This window comes from Muscardinus avellanarius (assembly GCF_963383645.1).
Source record: "Muscardinus avellanarius genome assembly, chromosome: 8".
In the NCBI taxonomy this organism is placed as follows: Eukaryota; Metazoa; Chordata; class Mammalia; order Rodentia; family Gliridae; genus Muscardinus; species Muscardinus avellanarius.
Window position 1 is genome coordinate 103,125,558 of NC_137794.1, and position 21,517 is coordinate 103,147,074.

At 50.5% G+C, this 21,517-nt stretch overlaps 1 protein-coding gene across 1 annotated transcript in view; it reads left to right on the forward strand.

Annotated features, from left to right (window-relative positions):
* Window positions 1–17,063, forward strand: part of AKAP12 (A-kinase anchoring protein 12) — a gene marked incomplete at both ends in the record, with an annotated part of 103,328 nt that extends 86,265 nt beyond the window's left edge. The window contains one exon of the mRNA XM_080700147.1: window positions 12,328–17,063. Within this exon, the coding sequence (XP_080556273.1) occupies window positions 12,328–17,063 (4,736 nt within the window). The remainder of the gene's footprint in view (window positions 1–12,327) is intronic.
* Window positions 17,064–21,517: the final 4,454 nt, after the last annotated feature.

The following is a 21,517-nucleotide window of genomic DNA, read 5'->3' on the forward strand; positions in this document are numbered from 1 at the left end:
CTGCTAAAAGTGCTTGGTTCCTTAACCTGCCCTTCATCATGAAAGTAAGTTTCTCCTGGCTCAGTAATTTACCCAGAGGGTCACAGCTGGTAAGGAGCATAACTGCAGAAGATGGATGTGATTGTTTTGAAACAGGGTCCCACTAAGTTGTTGAGGCTGGCCTTGAACCTGCGATCCTCCTGTCTCTGCCTCCCAAGTGTTGGGATTACAGTCATATATCGGCACACCCGGTCCAAGATGCACTTTCTGGCTCCTGAAATGTCCGTCCACAGGACCTGGTTTTGGAGTGGGCCTTCTCACATGGCATAGAATTATCACCATTCACGTGGCACTCGTCATCTGGAGAACACGGAGTGCTTGGTGTGTGCAGGGGAAGGCTGAGTTGGCAGCAATCCCCTCCTCCTCCCGTCCCTGCTGGTCATCCTGGTCACCTGTCTCCCACCCAGACACTCAGAAGGGTGGGGAGACCCTGATCCTCCCAGGGGTGCACCAGGCACCCGCCCCGCCCCAGACACTCTTGCTGATGGGTTTTTACACATCTGCTGTGTGTGGAAGAAAGATCCCTCATGTCTTGCTTCCCAGAGGCACATTATCACAGAAACCAAAAGCAGCTGCTGTCCGTGGAAATGGGTTCCACATCTGTGGGCTCAACCAGGCAGAAAATACTTCGGAAAAGCCAGGCGCGGTGGCCCGTGCCTGGAATCCCAGTACTTGGGAGGCTGAGACTGGAGGACCGCAGGTTCAACGCCCTCAGCAGTACAGCAAGACTCTTAGCAAGACCCTGTTTCAAAACAAAAAAATAGAGCCAGGCGTGGTGGTGCACACTGGTAATTCCAGCATTTGGGAGGCAGAGACGGGGGTTCATGGTTCCCAGACAGTCTCAGCTACTTAGTGAGGACCTTTGCAACTCAATGAGACTGTGTTTCAAAGCAAAAAATTAAAAAAAAAAAATAGGGCTTGGGGGTGTAGCTCAGAGGTAGAATGCCCCTAGATTCCATCCTCAGTACCTCCCCCAAATAAAATAGAATGGGTTGGGGGTGGTGTAATTCAGAGGTAAAATGTCCCTTGATTCAATCTCTAGTACTACAAAATAAAATACAATACTTAGGAGGGGAAAAAAACCCTCTTGTCTATACTGAGGCTGTTTCAGACTCCGCATCCATTATTCTCTGAATAAAAAAATAGCAATATTTAAAACATTTATATTGTAGTAGGTATTATAAGTAATCTAGAGATCACTGAAAGTTCATGAGAGAATGTACAGAGATTAGATACAAACACTACGCCGCTTTCTAAAGGGCCTTGAGTATCCCAGAGTTGGGCATCTGAGGGGTCCTGGAATCAACTCCACACAGGCCAAGGGGTAACTATACCTAGAGATTAAGAGATAGAAGTAGAACTTGTTTTTCTTTTTTAGATGCTTGAAAGAAAAATTAAGATATGTGTCCTACTATATATACTATATGTTACAAACTGTTCACATATTCAGTTCAGCTTTGCGCTTGGGCTTTGGTGCCACATCAGAGAAAGCAGTACAGCATTGCAAAGACTCCGGCCTGCATTTCTTTAGGGTTAGAAAAGCCAGGGTTTTCCTTCTCCAGGCACATCAGGACAGCTAGCCGGGACATCTGGAGCTGCTTAACTTCCCCCCACAACTTGTAGCATTGTCCTGGAATTTTTCCAGGAATTCTCTGCATTCTGAATCCACCCCTATATCCTAACACGCCCAGCCCCTCCCCCTCCCCCTTTAAAGCTCATTAGACACAAAACCTCCAGGCGGAGATGTTCAAACTTAGAGAAGCAAAGCCCTGTACAGGAACATGTAGGTGACATCGTCCTTGTCTCTGGTCGTGACAGGGATGTTTCATGGCCTTTTAAAACATTTTAGCAGGAGCTCGGCGTGGTGGCGCACGCTTGTAATCCCAGCGCTTGGGGGGGTTGAGACAGGAGGAGTGCACAGGTTCAAAGCCAGCCTCAGCTACTTAGTGAGGCTCTTAACAACTTGGTAAGAGACCCTGTTTCCAAATAAAGTATAAAATAGGCCTGAGAGTGTAGCCTGGAGGGAGAAAAGCCTCTGGGTTCCACCCCCAGTACCACACACACATACACACACACACACACACACACACACACACACACACACATGCAAATCTAGGTAGGCGTGTCAAAATGTGGGCATCACTAAACAAATATTAGTATCTTCTACACAACAAAGAAGCCAAAGTATTGGCCTCTGCAGTTACGCTGCTGCTGCTAGTGTGCGTGTGTGTGTGTGTGTGTGTGTGTGTGTGTGTGTGCATGTTTCTGGGGGTTGAGCCCGGGGCAGTCTACCTCTGAGCTACACCAACAGCCCCCTCGTTGATTCATTCACTCACTATGTGGTGCTGGGGAGCGAACCCAGGGAAATTCCACCTGCGGGCTACATCCCCAGTCCTCTTTTATTTTTTATTTGAAAGCAGTCTCTCACTAGTGCTGGGAGCCTTGCTGCATTGCTGAGACTCACTTTGAACCCATGATCCTCCAGTCTCAGCCTCCCAAGTACTGGGATTCCAGGCACGGGCCACCGCGCCTGGCTTTTCCGAAGTATTTTCTGCCTGGTTGAGCCCACAGATGTGGAACCCATTTCCACGGACAGCAGCTGCTTTTGGTTTCTGTGATAATGTGCCTTTGGGAAGCAAGGCATGAGGGATCTTTCTTCCACACACAGCAGATGTGTAAAAACCCATCAGCAAGAGTGTCTGGGGCGGGGCGGGTGCCAGGTGCACCCCTGAGAGGATCAGGGTCTCCCCGCCCTCCTGAGTGTCTGGGTAGGAGACGGATGACCAGGATGACCAGCAGGGACGGGAGGAGGAGGGGATTGCTGCCAACTCAGCCTTCCCCTGCACACACCAAGCACTCCCTCTCCAAGGTTTGGCATCTTGATACCTAGCAAGACTCTGGCTGACCCTTGGCTCTGGGGAGCCACTGAGCACACAGCTGGACTCCGGGGGCCTGCTGGACTGACTGCCGTGTTCTCCAGATGGCGAGTGCCATGTGAATGGTGATAATTCTACGCTGTGTGAGAAGGGCCACTCCAAAACCAGGTCCTGTGGACGGACGTTTTAGTAGCCAAGAAAGTGCATCTTGGGCTCAGCGAGGTGGCGTATGACTCTAAACCCTGTACTTGGGAGGCTGAGACAGGAGGACCGCAGGTTTAAGACAGCTTCAACAACTTAGCAAGACCCTTTTTGAAAATATAAAATAAAGAGCCGGGTGTGGTGGCGCACGCTTGTAATCCCAGCATTTGGGAGGCTGAGACAGGAGGATGACGCTTCGTGGACAGCCTTGGCTACTTAGTGAGGCCTTTGGCAACTCAGTGAGACCCTGTTTCAAAATACAGAATAAAAAATTGGGCTGGGGGTGTAGCTCGGAGGTAGGATGCTCCTGGGTTTCATCCCCAGTACTGAAAAAAAAAAAAAACCCAAAATGTAAAATAAGTAAAATAGGGCTGGGGGTATAGTTCAGAGGTAGAATGCACCTGGCTTCAATCCCCTGTACCATAGGAAGAAAGAAAGAAAGAAAGAAAGAAAGAAAGAAAGAAAGAAAGAAAGAAAGAAGCGTCCAGATGTGCCAGATGTGATGGCTCACACCTCTATTTGGGAGGCTGAGGCAGGAGGCCTCCTGCTTCACTTCCACAGCCTGACCAGCTGGCTGGATCTTCTCTTGCTATCATCTATTACTCTTTCAACTACTAGCAGGGAATAACTATCTTTTTAGCCGGGCGTGGTGGCACATACTTGTAATCCCAGCATTAGGGAGGCTGAGACGGGAGAATCCTGGTTTGCGGACAGCCTCAGCTACTTAGTGAGGCCCTCTGCAACTCAATGAGACCCTGTTTGAAAATAAAGAATAAAAAATAGGGCTGTGGGTGTAGCTAGGAGGTCGAATGCCCCTGGGTTCCACCTCCAGTAAAAAAAAAAAAAGTATAGAGGGCTAACTAACTCAAGGTTTAGGTTCTCCTTTCTCCCCTTGAAATGTTTCTGTTGGGAGGCAAAGAGTTAAGTGGGCGGAACAGCGCATTCAACTTGTCAGAGTTTGAAACACACCTGCACCTGAGTGGTGGGCTCTCTGGGCGGGAGGTCTCCATCCTTGGCGTTCAGCAGTTGAAGGCCAACACTGCCCTCTTCTGTTCAAAAGCTCTTCCAGGGAATCGGGACGATGGTGTTTTGTTTTTGTACGAAGGATGGAACCCGTGGGTATTTTACCTCTAATTCACAACACTCCTACCCCTATTTTGTTGTATTTGTTTTATTTTTGTGGCGCTAGGGATCGAACCCAGGGGCATTCTACCTCTCAGCTGCACCCCAGCAGAGTGCGGTCTCTTTTGGGTGTGGCGGGAACAGGGTAGTTTATGTGTTTTAAAACAGTAACTTCAGACTGAAAATTGCAAAAATAAGAATAGCAGAGGGAACACCCGTATGCCCGACCTGTAGTCTCCCTCCTATTGTAACTTTTTTTTTTTTTTTTTTTTTTTTGGTGGTACTGGGGATGGAGCCCGGGGCCTTCTACCTCCGGGCTACACTCCCAGACCTATTTTATATTTTATTTCACCATAGTTCTTGTGTTATACATTTGCAGTTTTGTAATACTTTTATATAATCTACTTTTCCTATTTTAGTGTTTTTTGTGCATGTGTATAGTACTGGAGATTGAACACAGGCACATTCTACCTCTGAGCTACACCCCCAGCCCTGTTTTAATTTTGAAACAAGGTCTCCCTAGGTTGCTGAGTCTCACTATGTTGCTGAGGCTGTCCTTGAACCTGTGATCCTCCTATCTCAACTTCCCAGGTACTGGGATTACAAGTGTGTGCCACTAAGCCCAGTTTATATTTTAATTTTGTCATTTAATTGTGTGTGTCCAAGCCACACCCCCTCAGTCCAATTTATTTTTTATTTTTTTATTTTTTGCAGGTCTGGGGATGGAACCCAGGGGCATTCGACCTCCAAGCTACATTTCCTGCCCTATTTTTAATTCTTTATTTTGAAACAGGGACTCACTAAGTTGCAGAGGGCCTCACTAAGTAGCTGAAGCTGTCTGCGAACCGCTATCCTCCTGTCTCAGCCTCCTGAATGCTGGGATGACAAGCGTGCACCACCACGCCTGGCTTATTTTTTGTTTTGAAACGGGGTCTCACTAGCTTTTGTCATTTAAACCAATAAGGTCCTTTTTAGCATTTATACAGCCCAGCAGGGGTTGATGATATCCATTGTCCTGTCTCCTTAGCTTTGTTTAATTTGTAATATTTCTATTTTGGTTTTGGTACTGGGGATTGAGTCTAGGACCATTTTATCTCTTAGCTACACCCTCAGCCTCCCTTCCTACTGTTTTAAATTTTGAAACAGAGTCTTGCCAAATTGCTGTGGCTGGCCTGGAACCTGCAATCGTCCTGTCTCAACCTCCCAAGAACCAAGATTATAATCGTAGGCCACCACTTTGGCTCTGCAAGGACCATTTTGAAGTCTGTATTCCCCAGTAAACCAGCTGGAGAGATGCGGAGAGAACCCCTACCTCCAGATTCTAGGCTCTGATTATAGGTGTTGGCTTTGTGCAGGAAACATGCCAGATGCCCACAGTCGCAGTTATCCTCAGGACCTTCAAACTCCTACCTGCATCCAGGCCAAACCGCACTCCGCTTCCCTCCTGCCTTGGGCCATCACTGCACCAGCTGGGCTTTAGGGTCCGCCTTGGAGCAGGGTAGCTGGAGACGCAGACTGTGGTCCAGCAGCCGGGATGCTCAGCGTCTGAAGGGGCAGCCAGGCCCTCTGCGCCCTGTTGAGCCTGGAGAGAGACCCGGCGGCTGACCCCCACCCCCACCCGGGGGCCTTCCGTGGCCTCTGTGACGCACGCGGCCCCCAGGGGGCCCCGTCAGCGGCGGCTGGCGGCCCCCAGCGGCCAGTTGGCATCCCGCGATGGGGCCGCGGGGCGAGGCCGGCGGCTGCGCTGCCCCTGTCCCCGGCGGCGCGCCATGCCCTGGTGGAGCCACTTTTGCCGTGAGTAGCGCGCCCCCTGGCGGCCGCGAGCGCCAGCCGGAGACCCGGGAGGGGCCGGCAGCCTGCCTTCTCCCTGTCCTTGCCTGGAACAGCCGTGCACAGGCAGGGATGAGGTGGCACCCGCTGCATCTCAGCTGGGGGTGCACAGCGGGCCCCGGTCCCTGAGTTCGTCAGCGTTGGCCAAGGGACCCTCAAGACAAGGCCTCCTTCAGGCTCTCTGCAGCATGGCCTTCAACTACCCTGGAGATGAAACCAATAGGACTTGACCATCACTGTCCCCGGAGAGATGCCCCAGGGCGCACATCGCCTCTGGCCAGAGGACAATGTCCCGGGATGCCGAGCTGGGAAGGGCAGCCAGGGTTGGGGCGTAGATGGGTGGAGAGCAGGTAGGAAATGATCCGGGAGCCCCACGTGGTGGGGCCACACCTGTAATCCCAGTACCTGGGAAGCTGAGACTGGAGGATCACAGGTTGGAGACCAGCAGCACAATATAGTGAGCCTCTCAGCAACCTAGGAGATCCTGTTTCAGAATAAAAAGGGCTGTGGGTGTGGCTCAGAGATAGAACGCTTCTGGGTTCAATCGCCAGTTCTGCAAACAAGAAGGAAAAAAAAAAGACCCAGGTCTTGAAAGACCCTAGCATTGGGCTGAGGCGCGCGCATGCGCTCCCTGGACTGCCAGGGGCAAGCCGGTGTGCCCGGAGGGATGGGCCAGGACTTCCAGCTCGGGCTGCAGCTCCGGGAGGGGGAGGGCGCGGGGACAGGGCGGGACTGGGCCGAGCAGGTGCGCGAGCGCCGCGTTCCGGTTGGAACCTAGTTAAAACGGCCTTGGCCGCAGGCGTGTAGTTTAGAGGACTGGCCTCAAGGACCAGGGGCCGTTGGATGTTTGACAGCTTGTTGGGGTAGTGGACTCCGAGTGTGAAGAGGCAGAGTCTCCCTGGAAGGTCTCTGCTGGTGAACCGCACAGGAAGCAGGTGGAGGCTCAGGACCCGTGGAGGCCGAGAGCCAGCCGATGGAGGCCCAAGCCTCCAGTCCGTTCAGCAAAGCACACAGGTGTCTTTGGGCGAGCAGGGGGTGGTGGTCCCTCAGGAAGGCTGTTCTGGTAGTTGTGTGGCATTTAGCATGACTTAGGTCAAGAGAGACCAAGAGTCGAGTGGTTGGTCAGTTATGATTTTAAATTTTACTAGGAACTTAAAAAAGTCTCTTTATAAAGGGACTGTCTCAGTATTACTGCTGAGATCTAAACTACCAGTAAACTGCTTTGTTTTGCCAGCTGGCTGCTGATCACCATCTTCGGCTCCCTAGTTTTGACTATTTATTTATTTGCAGTACCGGGGATGGAACCCAGGAACATTCTACCTCCGAGCTACATCCCCTGACCTGTTTTTTATTCTTTATTTTGAAACCGGGTCTCACTGAGTTGCAGAGGGCCTCACTAAGTAGCCGAGGCTGTCCGCGAACCGCGATCCTCCCGTCTCAGCCTCCTGAATGCTGGGATTACAAGCGCTCACCACCACCCTGGCTTTAGTTTGGACACTTGCAGAGTTAGCGAGTGTTCCAAACTGAAGTCGAGATTCAGGAGGGACAGTGGTGTGGATAAAACCTGCCTTCTCCACCCGCCTGAAAAGTACCTGTGTTTCCTAACTCTAGAGAGGCCACTAAGTGTTTTTAGTGGCAGGCCACCGGAAGCGGGCTATTTACTCTGTATTTGTGATCATTGCTAGTACAACTGCGTTTGTTTGTTATTGGGTTTGGCTTCTCTTCTATATTTCCCGGGGCATCATCCATCTTTTTATAAAAGAAAGCCCTTATCTCAGCCGGGCGTGGTGGCGCACGCTTGTAATCCCCGCGCTTGGGAGGCGGAGACAGGAGGATCGCGCGCTGGCTTAGGAGACCCTGTTTCCAAATAAAAATGTAAAAATAGGTCTGGGATTGTAGCCCGGAGGTAGAAGGGCTTCCAGGAACCCCGGTACCACAAAAATAAATAAATAAATAAATAAATTAATAAATAAAATAAAGTCCTTATCTCTTGTGTTGTATTAGAATTATTTCAGTCTGTTCTTTTGTAAGTGGCTTTATAATTGAGAGAATTTGAAAGGAGTAGTCCTGGAAATGCATTTAGTTTAGGTAAATCTTTAACCATAAGCAAGCTCATCTGACTGTGTTGGTTTATAAATAGGAAGAAAAAAAGAATTTAGTTTTCTTATTTCGGAAAGATTACACATGCTTTTTAAAAAAGTATATAGTGTCTGAAATGATAAAAAAAAAGTTAAAAATACTTTGAGCAGTCTAAACATTTACTTTTTTATATTTGCCTCAATATTTAAATGTGGGGATTTTTTTCTATATTGTTTATGTTTAAAGTTGGCCACAAATTACATATATATATATATATATATATATATGTATGTATGTATGTATGTATATGTATATGTATATGTATATTTGTGTGTGTGGTGCTGGGAATGGAACCCAGAGGTTTTCTACCTCTGGGCTACACTCCCAGACCTGTTTTGTATTTTATTTGGAAACAGGGTCTCACTAAGTTGCTGAGAGCCTCACTAAGCATCTGAGGCTGACTTCGAACCTGTGTGATCCTCCTGTCTCAGCCTCCCAAGTACTGGGATTACAAGCGTGCGCCACCACGCCCAGCTTCACAAATTATATTTTATAATGTTTTTTTTAAAAAAAAGAAGCTGGGTGTGGTAGCACATGCTTGCAATCCCTGGGCTTGGGAGGCTGAGACAGGAGGATCGCACAGGTTCGAAGCCAGCCTCAGCTACTGAGTGAGGCTCTCGGCAACTTAGTGAGACCCTGTTTCCAAATAAAATATAAAATAGGTCTGGGAGTATAACGTGGAGGTAGAAGGCCCCTGGGTTCCACCCCTAGTACCATAAATAAATAAATAAGAAGAATAATATTCTTAAATTATTTCAGATCAAAATGAGATTTTTGATTTTGCTTCAAATCTCTGAAATATGTTTAGTTCTCTAGGATTTCTTTGCTTCTCTCTCTGATTTTTTTTTTTTTTTAGTGGTGCTAGGGATGGAACCCAGGCACTTTCTACCCTCGGGCTACACTCCCAGACCTATTAGACCTATTTTCTATTTTATTTGGAAACAGGGTCTCACTAAGTAGCTGAGGCTGCAATCCTCCTGTCTCAGCCTCCCAAGTACTGGGATTATAAGCGTATGCCACCATGCCTAGCGGGTGACAATTTTTATTTTTTTATTTTTGCAATAGTAGGGATTAAACCCAGGGGCATTTTACCTCCGAGCTACATCCCCAGCCCTATTTTTTTTTTTTTATTCTTTATTTTGAAATAGGGTTTCGCTGAGTTGCATAGGGCCTCACTAAGTAGTAGCTGAGGCTGTCTGCAAATCACTATCCTCCTGTCTCGGCCTCCTGAATGCTTAGATTACAAGCGTGCACCACTACGCCTGGCTAATTTTTAAATTTTTTATTTGAAAAATAATTGTATTATGAAGCACAGTAAGTTTGTGTGAAGGAGATACTGAATATTGAACCCAGACAAATTCCACATTCAAGTTACTTACACCCCCCAGCTCGATTTTATTTCTTATTTGGAAACAGGGTTTTGCTATGTTGATGCAACTCTTACTACTTACTGAAGCTGCCCTTAAACCTGTGATCCTCCTGTCTCAGCCTCCCAAGTATAGGGATTACAAGCATGAACCACTACCCCACACCTGGCTCATACAGTGTGGTGGTGGTGGTATTATTATTATTATTACTAATTATTATTATTATTATTATTATTATTATTATATTTATTTGCAATACTTGGTGACTCAACTCAAGGGCATTCTACTTCTTTTTTTTTTTTTTTTGGTGGTACTGGGGGTGGAACCCAGAGGCTTTCTACCTCCGGGCTATACTCCCAGACCTTTTTAATATTTTATTTGGAAACAGGTTCTCACGAAGTTGCTGAGAGCCTCACTAAGTAGCGAAGGATGGCTTCGAACCTGTACGATCCTCCTGTCTCAGCCTCCCAAGCGTGGGGATTACAAGCGTGCACCACCACGCCTGGCTTGGGGGCATTCTACTTCTGAGCTACACTCCCAAGCCTATTTTTTAATTCTTTATTTTGAAACAGGGTCTCACTATGTTGCAGAGGGCCTTATTAAGTAGCTGAGGCTGGCCACGAACCTGCGATCCTCCGTCTCAATCCCCCAAGAGTACCGGGATTACAAGCACGCGCCATCACACCCAGCTCTACAGCGTGGTTTTAATCAATGTGTATTAACATAACTCCAGTCAAAATTGTTACCTTATGAATTGACCTTTTTGGGTGAGAAATACTAGGGACTGAACCCAGGGGACATTTTACCTCTGAGCTACACCTCTAGCCCTTTTTAATTTTTTATTTTGAAACAAGGTCTTTATAAGTTGCTGAAAAGTCTTTATAAGTGGCTGAAGTTGGCCTTGAATGACCTCCTGTCTCAGCCTCCCAAGTACTGGAATTACAGGCATGTGCCACTGTGCCCAACTGAATTTTTTGTTTTTTGGTGGTGACACCATTAAAATCTATTTTGCGCCGGGTGTGGTGGCGCACGCTTGTAATCCCCACGCTTGGGAGGCTGAGACAGGAGGATCACACGGGCTCGAAGCCATCCTTCGCTACTTAGTGAAGCTCTCAGCAACTTAGTGAGACCCTGTTTCCAAATAAAATATAAAAAAGGTCTGGGAGTATAGCCTGGAGGTAGAAAGCCTCTGGGTTCCACCCCCAGTACCACCAAAAAAACCAAAAAATCTATTTTGCAAATTTGGACATTATCGTTCCTTACCACTGTGGTTGCTGGACCATACAGTAGTCGCCATAGCTTACGCTTCCCGGTAGCCAAAACTTTGTACCTTTTGATCAATGGCTTCCGTTTGTCCACCCTGACCTCCCAACCTGGTTTTTGGCGTGTTTATTTTTGAGATGGTTGCTTAATGTTTCCCAGGCCGGTCTCAAGTTCAAATGATCCCCTGCCTCCGCCTCCCAGGCAGCTGGGGCTATGCGTGTGGTTTGCTTGTAATGCTATCTTACATGTTGTCAGCCTAAGAGCTCTTAGAGAGAAAGGTAGAATCTGTGACTTAGGCACTGAAGCAAAGGGCTTGTTTTCTTTCAGTACTGGGAATTGAATCCAGGGACATTCTATCTCGGAGCCAGACCCCTAGACCTATTTTATTCTTTATTTTGAAACACAGTCTTGCTGAGTTGCTGAGCTGGTTGTGAACCTGTGATCCTCCTATTTCAGCTTCCCAAGTCCTGGGATTACAAATGTATGCCACCATGACCAGCTCCTGGCCCTATTTTATTTATTTACTTATTTTAATTTTTTGTGGGTCTGGGGGTGGGATCCAGGGGCATTCGAACTCTAAGCTATACCCCCCCCGCCCTATTTTTTATTCTTTTTTGTGTGTGTGTGTGTGGTACTGGGGTTCCTGGAAACCCTTCTACCTCCGGGCTACACTCCCAGACCCATTTTTAAAACATTTTTATTTGGAAACAGGGTCTCTTAAGCCAGCATGGCTGGCTTCGAACCTGTGCGATCCTCCTGTCTCCACCTAAGTGCGGGGATTACAAGCATGTGCGCCACCACGCCCGGCATATTCTTTATTTTGAAACAGGGTCTCACTAAGTTGCAGAGGGCCTCACTACCTAGCTGAAGCTGTCTGTGAGCCGTAATCCTCTGGTCTCAGTCTCCCGAATGCTGAGATTACAAGCTTGCGCCACCATGCCTGGCTTCCCAGCCCTATTTTTAAATTTTTAGTTTAAAACAAGGTCTCACTAGATTGATGAGGGTCTCGCTACTTGCCGAGGCTATCCTCGGACCTGTAATGATCCTCCTCTTTCAGCCACCCAACTTCTGGGATCACAGGTGTGCACCATCAGTCCTGGCTGCCTGATCTATTAATGTTTGCAAACACCCATAAGACCCTTTACCTTATCCAGGAATGTCCAGTGTCTATGAAGGCATTAATTGGTCGCATTCTTAAAAATATTTGCTTTTTTAGCTGGGCATGGGGGAGCACACTTGTAATCCCAGCATTTGGGAGACTGAGACAGGAGGATCACGGGTTCACGGCCAGTCTCAGCTACTTAGTGAGGCCCTCTATAACTAACTTAGTGAGCCCTGTTTCAAAATAAAGAATAAAAAATAGGGCTGGCGATGTAACTCAGAGGTAGAATGGCCTAGGGTTCCATCCCCAGTATACCCCCAAAACAAAACTTGCTTTTTTTGAACTGCTACTCATTTTCCCCCTTCTCGGTCTCACTTTTTGCTAATAGTTGGGCAGAGAGAGTCTGAAGATGTAAGAGAGAAAGACTCCGGCGAAGAGATGGCCGCCGACCCCACAGCCCCCGCGGACATCATCACCAAGGACGGGCCGGAAGATGCGCCGGAAATCCTCGAGCAGATCGCACCTTCGGAGAGCAACTTAGAAGACCTAACGCAGGCTCCCGAGTCCCAGGCTAGTGACCTTGGATTTAAGAAGGTATTTAAGTTTGTTGGCTTCAAGTTCACTGTGAAAAAGGACAAGACCGAGAAGTCCGACACTGTCCAGCTACTCACTGTGAAAAAAGATGAGAGCGAAGGGGCCGGAGAGTCCAACGGGGCAGGGGACCACCAGGAGCCCAGCACGGAGCCGGGAGAGGCGGCGGCCAAGGAGAGCGAGCTGAAGCAGTCCACCGAGCAGCCGGAAGATGTGCTCGAGCAGCGCGGCCCAGAGACCCCTCTGCAAGCCGAGTCGGGTCCAGCAGCAGAGGAGGGCAAGGAGGAAGGGGACGAGAAACCCGAGAAAGAACCTACCAAGTCCCCAGAATCTCCAAGCAGCCCTATCGCCAGCGAGACGGCGTCGCCCTTCAAGAAATTCTTCACCCAGGGTTGGGCTGGCTGGCGTAAAAAGACCAGTTTCAGGAAGCCAAAGGAGGAGGAACTGGAAGTTTCTGAGAAGCCCAAGGACCAAGAGCCTGAAAAGGCAGACGTGGAGGACAGTGAGAAGACAGAAGATGCCTCGGAACGCCCGGCTGCTCCCGCACACCCGCAGGGCCCCACAGAAGGCGCGGACGAGGCCAGGCTGTCCGCCGACTACGAGAAGGTGGCGCTGCCCATGGACGAGCCCGTCGGCGGCCCGCAGGGGCCTTCCGAGGAGAAGTGCGCTCCGCTGGCCACCGAGGTATTTGATGAAAATGTAGACGTCCACCAGGAAGTCATCGCAGAGGTGCACGTCAGCACCACGGAAGAGAAAACGGAGGAGCAGGAAGCCAAGGTGGGAGATGCAGAATCCTCCCCACCTGAAAAACAGCTGGAAACGGAAGCCGAGCCTGCCAAGGAGCCGCAGCCAGCGCCGGCAGAGAGTGGAGACGACCATCCCCAGCCTGCAGAACCCAGTCCCGATGAGAGGGTGCCGGGCAAGCACCCCGAAGGCGTGCTGAGCGAGGCAGAACTGCTGTCGTCCCAAGAGAGGACGAAGGTGCAGGGGAGCCCTCTGAAGAAGCTTTTCTCCAGCACTGGCTTAAAGAAGCTTTCTGGAAAGAAACAGAAGGGGAAGCGAGGAGGAGAGGAGGAGGCGGGGGAGCCGGCTCAGGGCGCCGCAGAGTCTCCGGATAGTGCCGATGAGCAGAAGGGCGAGAGCTCAGCCTCATCCCCTGACGAGCCCGAGGAGATGACCGTTCTGGAGAAGGCCGTGGCAGAGGGACACCAGGAGGCGGAAGCGGAAGAGGGGGCCACTTCTGATGGAGAAAAGAAGAGAGAAGGTGTTACTCCCTGGGCTTCTTTCAAAAAGATGGTGACGCCCAAGAAACGTGTCCGAAGGCCTTCGGAAAGTGATAAAGAAGAGGAGCCGGACAAGGTGAAGAGTGCCACCCTGTCCTCCACGGAGAGTGCGGCCTCCGAGATGCAAGAAGACCTCAGAGGAGCCGCGGAGGAGCCACGGCCGGAGGAGCCGAAGCGCAAGGTGGACACCTCCGTGTCCTGGGAAGCTCTAATTTGTGTGGGCTCATCCAAGAAAAGAGCAAGAAAGGCGTCGTCTTCGGATGAGGAAGGGGGACCGAAAGCCACGGGAGGGGACGGCCTCAGAGCTGAGGAGGCCGGCAAAGAAAAAGACGCGGGCCCCGACGCCAGCCTGGCCAGCGCCCAGGAGCAGGACCAAGGGCAGGGAAGCTCCTCACCCGAGCCCGCCGGAAGCCCTTCGGAAGGGGAGGGCGTTTCCACCTGGGAGTCTTTTAAACGGTTAGTCACTCCACGGAAAAAATCCAAGACAAAACTGGAAGAGAAAACCGCAGACCCCGGGGTGGACCATTCAGTCTCAGAAGTTGAACCCGGGAAAGAAGAATCCTGGGTTTCAATCAAGAAGTTTATTCCCGGGCGGCGGAAGAAAAGACCGGACGGGAAGCAGGAGCTAGCCACCGTCGAAGGCAGCGGCCCAACGGAAGTCAACGAGGACGACCCCGATGTCCCCGCGGTGGTGCCTCTGTCAGAGTATGACGCCGTGGAGCGGGAGAAGATGGAGGAGCAGCAAGCCCCCAGGTGTGCGGAGGAGCCCGGGCAGCAGGTGGCCACAAGTGCTTCCGAGGAGCCCGCCAAGAATCGGGCTCACGCTGCGGCTGCTGTGGACGGGGTGAGGGTGGCGGCCGACGTGGAAGAGCGGTCTCCTTCCTGGATTTCTGCTTCAGTGACGGAGCCTGCTGAGCAAGCAGAAGAGGAAGCCGCCCCTTTAACAAGGGAGGCAGTGGACAGAGAAGCCATTGCAGAAGAGACCCCCGCGGCCACCCAGGCTCCGCCAGAGAGCGGAGAGGACTGTGGGGACACAGTTGCCAGTGAGGCAGAATCCACTCCCGAGGTGGCGGCGGCTGCAGAAGCCACCGAGGCTCTTGGCCCCGAAGAAGCCACCGAGGCCTCTGCTGCAGAAGAGACCACGGAAATGGTGTCGGCACTTTCCCAGCTGACGGACTCTCCGGACAGCACGGAGGAGGCCACCCCCGTTCAGGAGGTAGAGGGCGGTGAGCTGGACACTGAGGGCCAGGAGAGGCGGACTCGAGCCGTCCTCCAGGCCGTGGCAGAAAAAGTACAGGGTGAGCCACAGCTGCCCGACGCCAGCAGGCCAGAAGGTGGGGCTCAGGCCGGGCAGGAAGCAGAACCCCGAGATCCGGGGAGGGCGGAGGAAGCAGAAGAGGTATTGAGTCTGAGGAAAGAGATGGATGTGGGGTTGAAGGCACCCCAACAAGAAGGTGACGCGTCTGCAGTTGTGCAGACTATCCCCGAAGGCTCTGCAGCCGTTCAAGCCACCACCATTGTCACCGCTGGCCACACTGAGACCCTGGTGGGAGTCCAGGCCCAGGAGAGTCCAGCAGAAGAGGCCCTTCCCCCCGACTCCGCCGAGACCCTGACAGACAGTGAGACCAACGGAAGCACCCCCGTGGCCGATGTGGATGCCCTTTTTGCCACACAGCAAGACGAGGTCGTGGAAGGCCACGAGCACGAGGTTGCGTCCGGTCCCCAGTCACAGGTCACAGAGGCAGAAGCCATCGCTGTGCCAAAAGAGGGGCCGCCACCACCTCCTGGTCTTCAACCCCAGGGAGAAAGTCAAGACCCACTGAAGACGGAGGAAGTTCTCGGAGGAAGCGGTCACGAGGTGTCCGCGGACGCCGTCCGCACTCGAGCAGCCGGCCAGCCGACCGAGGGGGAAGCCAAAGGCGGCCGGAGTGTTGAAGGCCCTCAGTTGTCCACACACACGGACCAAAGCAGCCTGCAGGAGGTCACGGAGGTGGGCCTTACAGTCGACGTGCCTGAGGAAGCCGAGGGGCTGAAGGGTGAACGCCAGAGTCCATGCCCCGAGGAGAGAGCGACCGTGGCTCAGGAGGAAAGCGGGAGCGTGGAAGCAGAGCCCATGCACGTGCGTGAGCAAGAGGCAGCTGCTCCCGCACCCGAAGAGCCTGGCCAGCTGCCGGCTCCCACCTCGACGGCGCCTGTCCCCCAGCAAAGTCCTGAGGGAAGTCCTCCTGACCCCGAGCAGAAGGCCGCAGGCGCCTCAGAGGCCCGAGGTCAGAGCTCAGCATCCGGGGAGGAGAAGGCCTTGGGAGCAACAGGTGGAACTTTGGAGGATGCAGACGCACAGTTAGCAGCAGCAGAGAAAGCGACCAAGGAAGAGGAAGAGTGGGTTCCTCAGCCCAGAGATGGCACCGCGCCCGCGGGGCCCGAGTCGCTGGCGGGGTCGGCACTGGCAGTAGTGCTGCCGGGCGAAGGCGGTGAGCAGGTTGAGGGCCCGGGGAGCAAAGCCAGGCCAGCGAGCGGGCACGATCTCACGGTGGAGAGTGAGAGTGTGCAGTTTGAGACGGAGAGCAGCAAGCTCGTGCAGAACATAATCCAGACCGCCGTCGACCAGTTTGCACGGACAGAAGAGACAGCTGCCGCCGAGAGGGCCACGTCCGATTCACACACACAGGCTCCCCCGGCGCCCGCTGACGGCCCTGGGGCCGCACGGGAACCGCAGAAAGAAGAGGGCACACGCCCCGCGTCGGCGCAGGGTGACACACACACTGTCCCAGCCCCAGAGGACTCGGAGCCCAGGGCCGCGGAACCACCGCACCCTGCTGTTCCTCAAGACGTGAGCGGAGCTGCCACAAAGATGGTGGTGTTTGAGGTCCACCGTCCCCAGCAGTTGGAAGAAGAGATTCCCCCATCTGAAGCAGAGGCAGATGGAGCCATATCAAAGCCCGTGGCGGATGCTGGCCACGCCGAGTCCGGAGAAAGAATAGTGAAGCCGTCACTCGAATCCAAAGACAAAGAAAAGGGAGACGCCGCCAGCTTCCTGGAGAACCAGGACTCAGCCCTGGTAGATGCCGATGCCTCGGGAGGTGTCACCAAAGAGGCCCCCGATACCAACGGACCAAAACTTAGGGAGGAGGAAGGTGCCCAGGAAGTAGGATTTCAGGAGGTTAAAGTGCACTGCGAGGCAGAGGCGGAGATCAAAGTCCAAACGGGGGAGGAGATACAGAAACCAGAGAGACAGCCCGCCGAACCCTAAGAGACGGCATCGGGTGAGTGAGCGTCCTTTTCTTGTAAACAAGTTTTTCCCCCTTATTTTATTTATTTATTTATTTTTGGTGGCACTGGGGTTCCTGGAAGCCCTTCTACTTCCGGGCTACACTCCCAGACCTATTTTTACATTTTATTTGGAAACAGGGTCTCCTAAGCCAGCGCGCGCGGCTGGCTTCGAACCTGCGCGACCCTCCTGTCTCTGCCTCCCAAGCGCGGGGATGACAAGTGTGTGCCACCACGCCCGGCCTTCCCCCTTATTTTTGATACTTGGGATTGAATTGGATGTGGGGGCATTCTATACCCCCAACCCTATTTTCTTTTTTTTCTTTTTTCTTTAAAGGCCTCATTAATAGCTGAGGCTGTCCATGAACTGCCATCTTCCTGTCTCAGCTTCCCAAATGCTGGGGTTACAAGGGTAGGCCACTATGCCCGGACTCCTCTTCTCTTTCCTTTTTTTTTTTTTTTCTTGTACTGGGTATGGAACCCAGGTGCCTTCTACCTCTGGGCTACACTCCCAAATCTTTTTTTTTTTTAATTTTTTTATTTGGAAAGGGGTATTACTAAGTTGCTGAGTGCCTCACTAAGTTGCCGCAGCTGGCTGTGAACCTGTGATCCTGCTATTTCAGCCTCCCATGTACTGGGATTACAGGTGCGTACCAACATGCCCAGATCTATTTTTTATTTTAGTTTTTTTTTTTTGCAGTACTGGGGATGGGATCCAAGGGCACTCTACCTTTGAGCTACACCCCAGCCCTATTTTTTTCTTTATTTTGAGACAGAGTCTCACTGAGTTGCAAAGGGCCTCAGTAAGTAGCTGAGGCTGTCCTCGAACCACGATCCTCCAGTCTCAGCCTCCCAAAAGCTGGGATTACAAGCATGCGCCACCATGCCTGGCTCTTCTTATTTTTCATTTCGGAACAGGTCTCACTAAGTGGCCAAGGCTGACCCTGAACCTGCCATCCTTCTGCCCTCTCAGCCTCTTTTTTTCTTTTCTTTTCTTTGGTGGTACTGGGGGCTGGCTTCGAACCTGTGCTATCCTCCTGTCTCAGCCTCCCAAGCGCGGGGATTACAAGCGTGTGCCACCACGGCCAGCCCCCTCTCAGCCTCTTGATGACTGAGGTTACAGGCGTGCCCCATCATGCCCAGCTAACTTTTTTTCCTCTTTTGTGCTTTTAGATGGCAAATTTGTTAAAAAGGAGTCAGGAGTCCAAATAATTACGATTTTATACAAAACTTTCAGTTGCAGGAATAACTGAATTTAACTAAGAGATTCAGGGTAGTTTTTTTCCCCACATTGAAATGCCATTTAGTCTTACTGATATCTTAAACATAATGGCTTCATTTTCTCCCTATTTAGAACAAATGAAAGGGGCATGTGTGTACACCTGCACATTAGGTCAAGCACCCACAGTGCATTGCGCTCACCCAGCACTGTATCCACTAGTTGATTTTTTTCTCTTTTTTTAATAACTAGCAGCCTAGCAGAGTGTGGTGGCTCACACTTGTAAGACAGGAGGCTCATAGGTTGAAAGCCAGCCTCTGCTGCAATTTAGTGAAACTCGGTTTCAAAATAAAATCAGGCTGGGGTTTAGACTGGAGGTAGAATGCCTTTGGGTTCAGTCTTCAGTATTAAAATAAAGCTGAGCGTGGTGCCACACACTTGTAATCCCAGCATTTAGGAAGCTGAGGCAGGAGAATTGCAGTTCGAGGCCAGCCTCAGCTACTTAGTGAGGCCCTTTGCAATTCAGTGAGAACTTGTTTCAAAATAAAGCAGAAACATAGGGCTGGGGGTGTTGCTCAGAGGTAGAATGACCCCTGCCCCGGGTTCCATCCCCAGTACCTTAAAAAAAAACAACAAAAAAGCCCGGCGTGGTGGGGCACGCTTGTAATCCCCGCACTTGGGAGGCGGAGACAGGAGGTTCGCGCAGGTTCGAAGCCAGCCATGCTGGCTTAAGAGACCCTGTTTCCAAATAAAAAAAGTATAAAATAGGTCTGGGAGTGTAGCCCGGAGGTAGAAGGGTTTCCAGGAACTTCAGTACCACCAATAAATGAATAAATACATAAATACATAAATAAGTAAAAAATAACTAGCAGTCCAAAGTAGGCTTGTATCAGAATGTTTAAAATTTAATTTAAGCCAGGCCTGCTGGCGCACGCTTGTAATCCCAACATTCGGGAGGCTGAGACAGGAGGATCACGCAGTAAGACCCTGTTTGAAAATAAAGAATAAAAATTAGCTGGGCACGCTTGTAATCCCTGCTCTTGGGAGGCCAGAGACAGGAGGATCGCACAGGTTCAAAGCCAGCCTCACTGGTTTAAGAGACCCTGTTTCGAAATAAAACATATAAAATGGGTCTGGGAGTGTAGCCCGAGGTAGAAGGGTTCCATCCCCAGTATCACCAAAAAATAAATAAATAAATAAAAATTAAAAAATAGGGCTAGGGTGTAGCTCAGAGGTAGAATGTCCCTGGGTTCCATCGCAGCGCTGAAAAAAAAAAAAAGAGAAAAAAATTTTAATTCTAGTTCTTTAGAAACAAGTGAAGCTGGGCATGGTGGCGCACGCTTGTAATCTCAGTACTTGGGAGGCCGAGACAGGAGGTTCGCGCAGGTTCGAAGCCAGCCTCAGCTACTTAGTGAGGCTCTCAGCAGCTTAGTGAGACCCTGTTCCCAAATAAAATATAAAATAGGTCTGGGAGTGTAGCCCGGAGGTAGAAGGCCCCTGGGTTCCATCCCAATACCACACACACACACACACACACACACACACACACACACACACAAGAAACAAGTAGATTTTTCCAGTAGTGTGTTTTTATTTATTTAAATAAATTGTTTGTTTATTTATGATACTGAGGATTGAACCCAGGAGTGTTCTGCCTCTGAGCTGCACCCCTGACCCCAATTTTTTTTTTCTTTTGGAAACAGGGTCTCACTAAGTTGCGGAGGGCCTCACCAAGTTACTTAGGCTGGCCTTGAACCTGTAATCTTCCTGTCAGCCTCCCAAGTACTGGGATTACAGGAGTGGGCCACCACGCCCATCTAACAAGTATTGCTACCACATAATATAATCTTGACCCTCCTCTGTCTTTCTTTGGGGTGGTGCTGGGGATGAATCAAGGCTTTGGGCATGGCAATCTTGCGCCCCGCCGCTCATCTGCCTCCGCGGCCCACCACCATTTTTTAGTGGAGTTGAATTCTGGGTTGGTCAGTTTCCCCGGTTGCTGTAGCTCACTCGTGTGGGCCTTCTGTTGTTGATAAATTGGGAGGACAAGCAGACTGTATTTACTCCTTTCTTTCTTCTGCAGTTAAACCCATCGCACATTTGCAAGACCAGAATGTGAGAACAAGTCACAGAAGAAGATCTGCTGATGAGACTTGAGACCAGTATTTCAGAACTCTGAGACTCGGAGAGCAGGCACCTGGAGGGGTGTCTCCGCGAGCGCCCCGACAATCCTGAGGCTTCCTCGGGAGCTACAGCCATCTTAGCCGTTCCTTTTTCAGGACCACCTGTTATTTTCCCCTGACGCCAAATAATATTTCTGATTTAAGGGCCTAACTTCTTCACCTGGAACTGGTGTCGGCAATCCCTCGTTCTGCTTCCCAAACTGGAGTACCTTTCTTTATGTATTTATATGTGTGTTTAAGTAGCCCGCCTTCTGTATCTAGTGTATATTTTTTTTTCTTGATATGTAAGGGTGTGTGCAACACAGCACGCGCCTTTTGTATCACACAGTATATGACGGGGGTGCAGCCCCGCGGAGGCCTTTGGGAAGCTTTTAGACTCTTTAACCCTGTGAAAAACAGAGCTTCCGAAAAGTAACATTCCTAATGAGAAGGTACAGCTCTTAACTTTAAAATCCACTAATGCTCAGGTCCATGCTTAATTATGACTCCTAAATTGGTCGCTTTCCTATTATGCACAAGGAGCTAAAAATAAAACGCATTTGGAAACACACAGAATGTTCGTCATTACTGTGAAATTTTTCTTTCTCAGCCGGCGGTGGTTGGAAAGAAGCGTTTTTCAGTAGCAGATTCCAGTCTTGAGTCTATTTTCCTGATTGTTTGGACATGAGTGTGTTCAGTCCTGAGGCAGAGTCATGAAGTGGTTTTCTTGTTATGCAGAAAACAATTGTCTTTAAGTTTTTGATTCTACTCTTGTATCCGGGCCGCGTTAACAGGCAGAACGAAGCGCGTCCCAGGACGAGACGCGGTCGGGTTCTTTCCACATGGTTTTGATAGCTACCAGCGTGCCTGTGTCTGCGTTGTGAGCAATGTTGCATTATGTTGATTTGGATAAAATGTGATTTCACAACTGATTTAAATAAAATATTTGCTTCACTTCCATCTGCTGGGTTTATTAGGTCCGGGGAAGCCTAGGACCTGTGTTTAATGCATTAGGATAAGACATAGTGACCCCGAAAAGTCAGTCGCAGAGAAGCT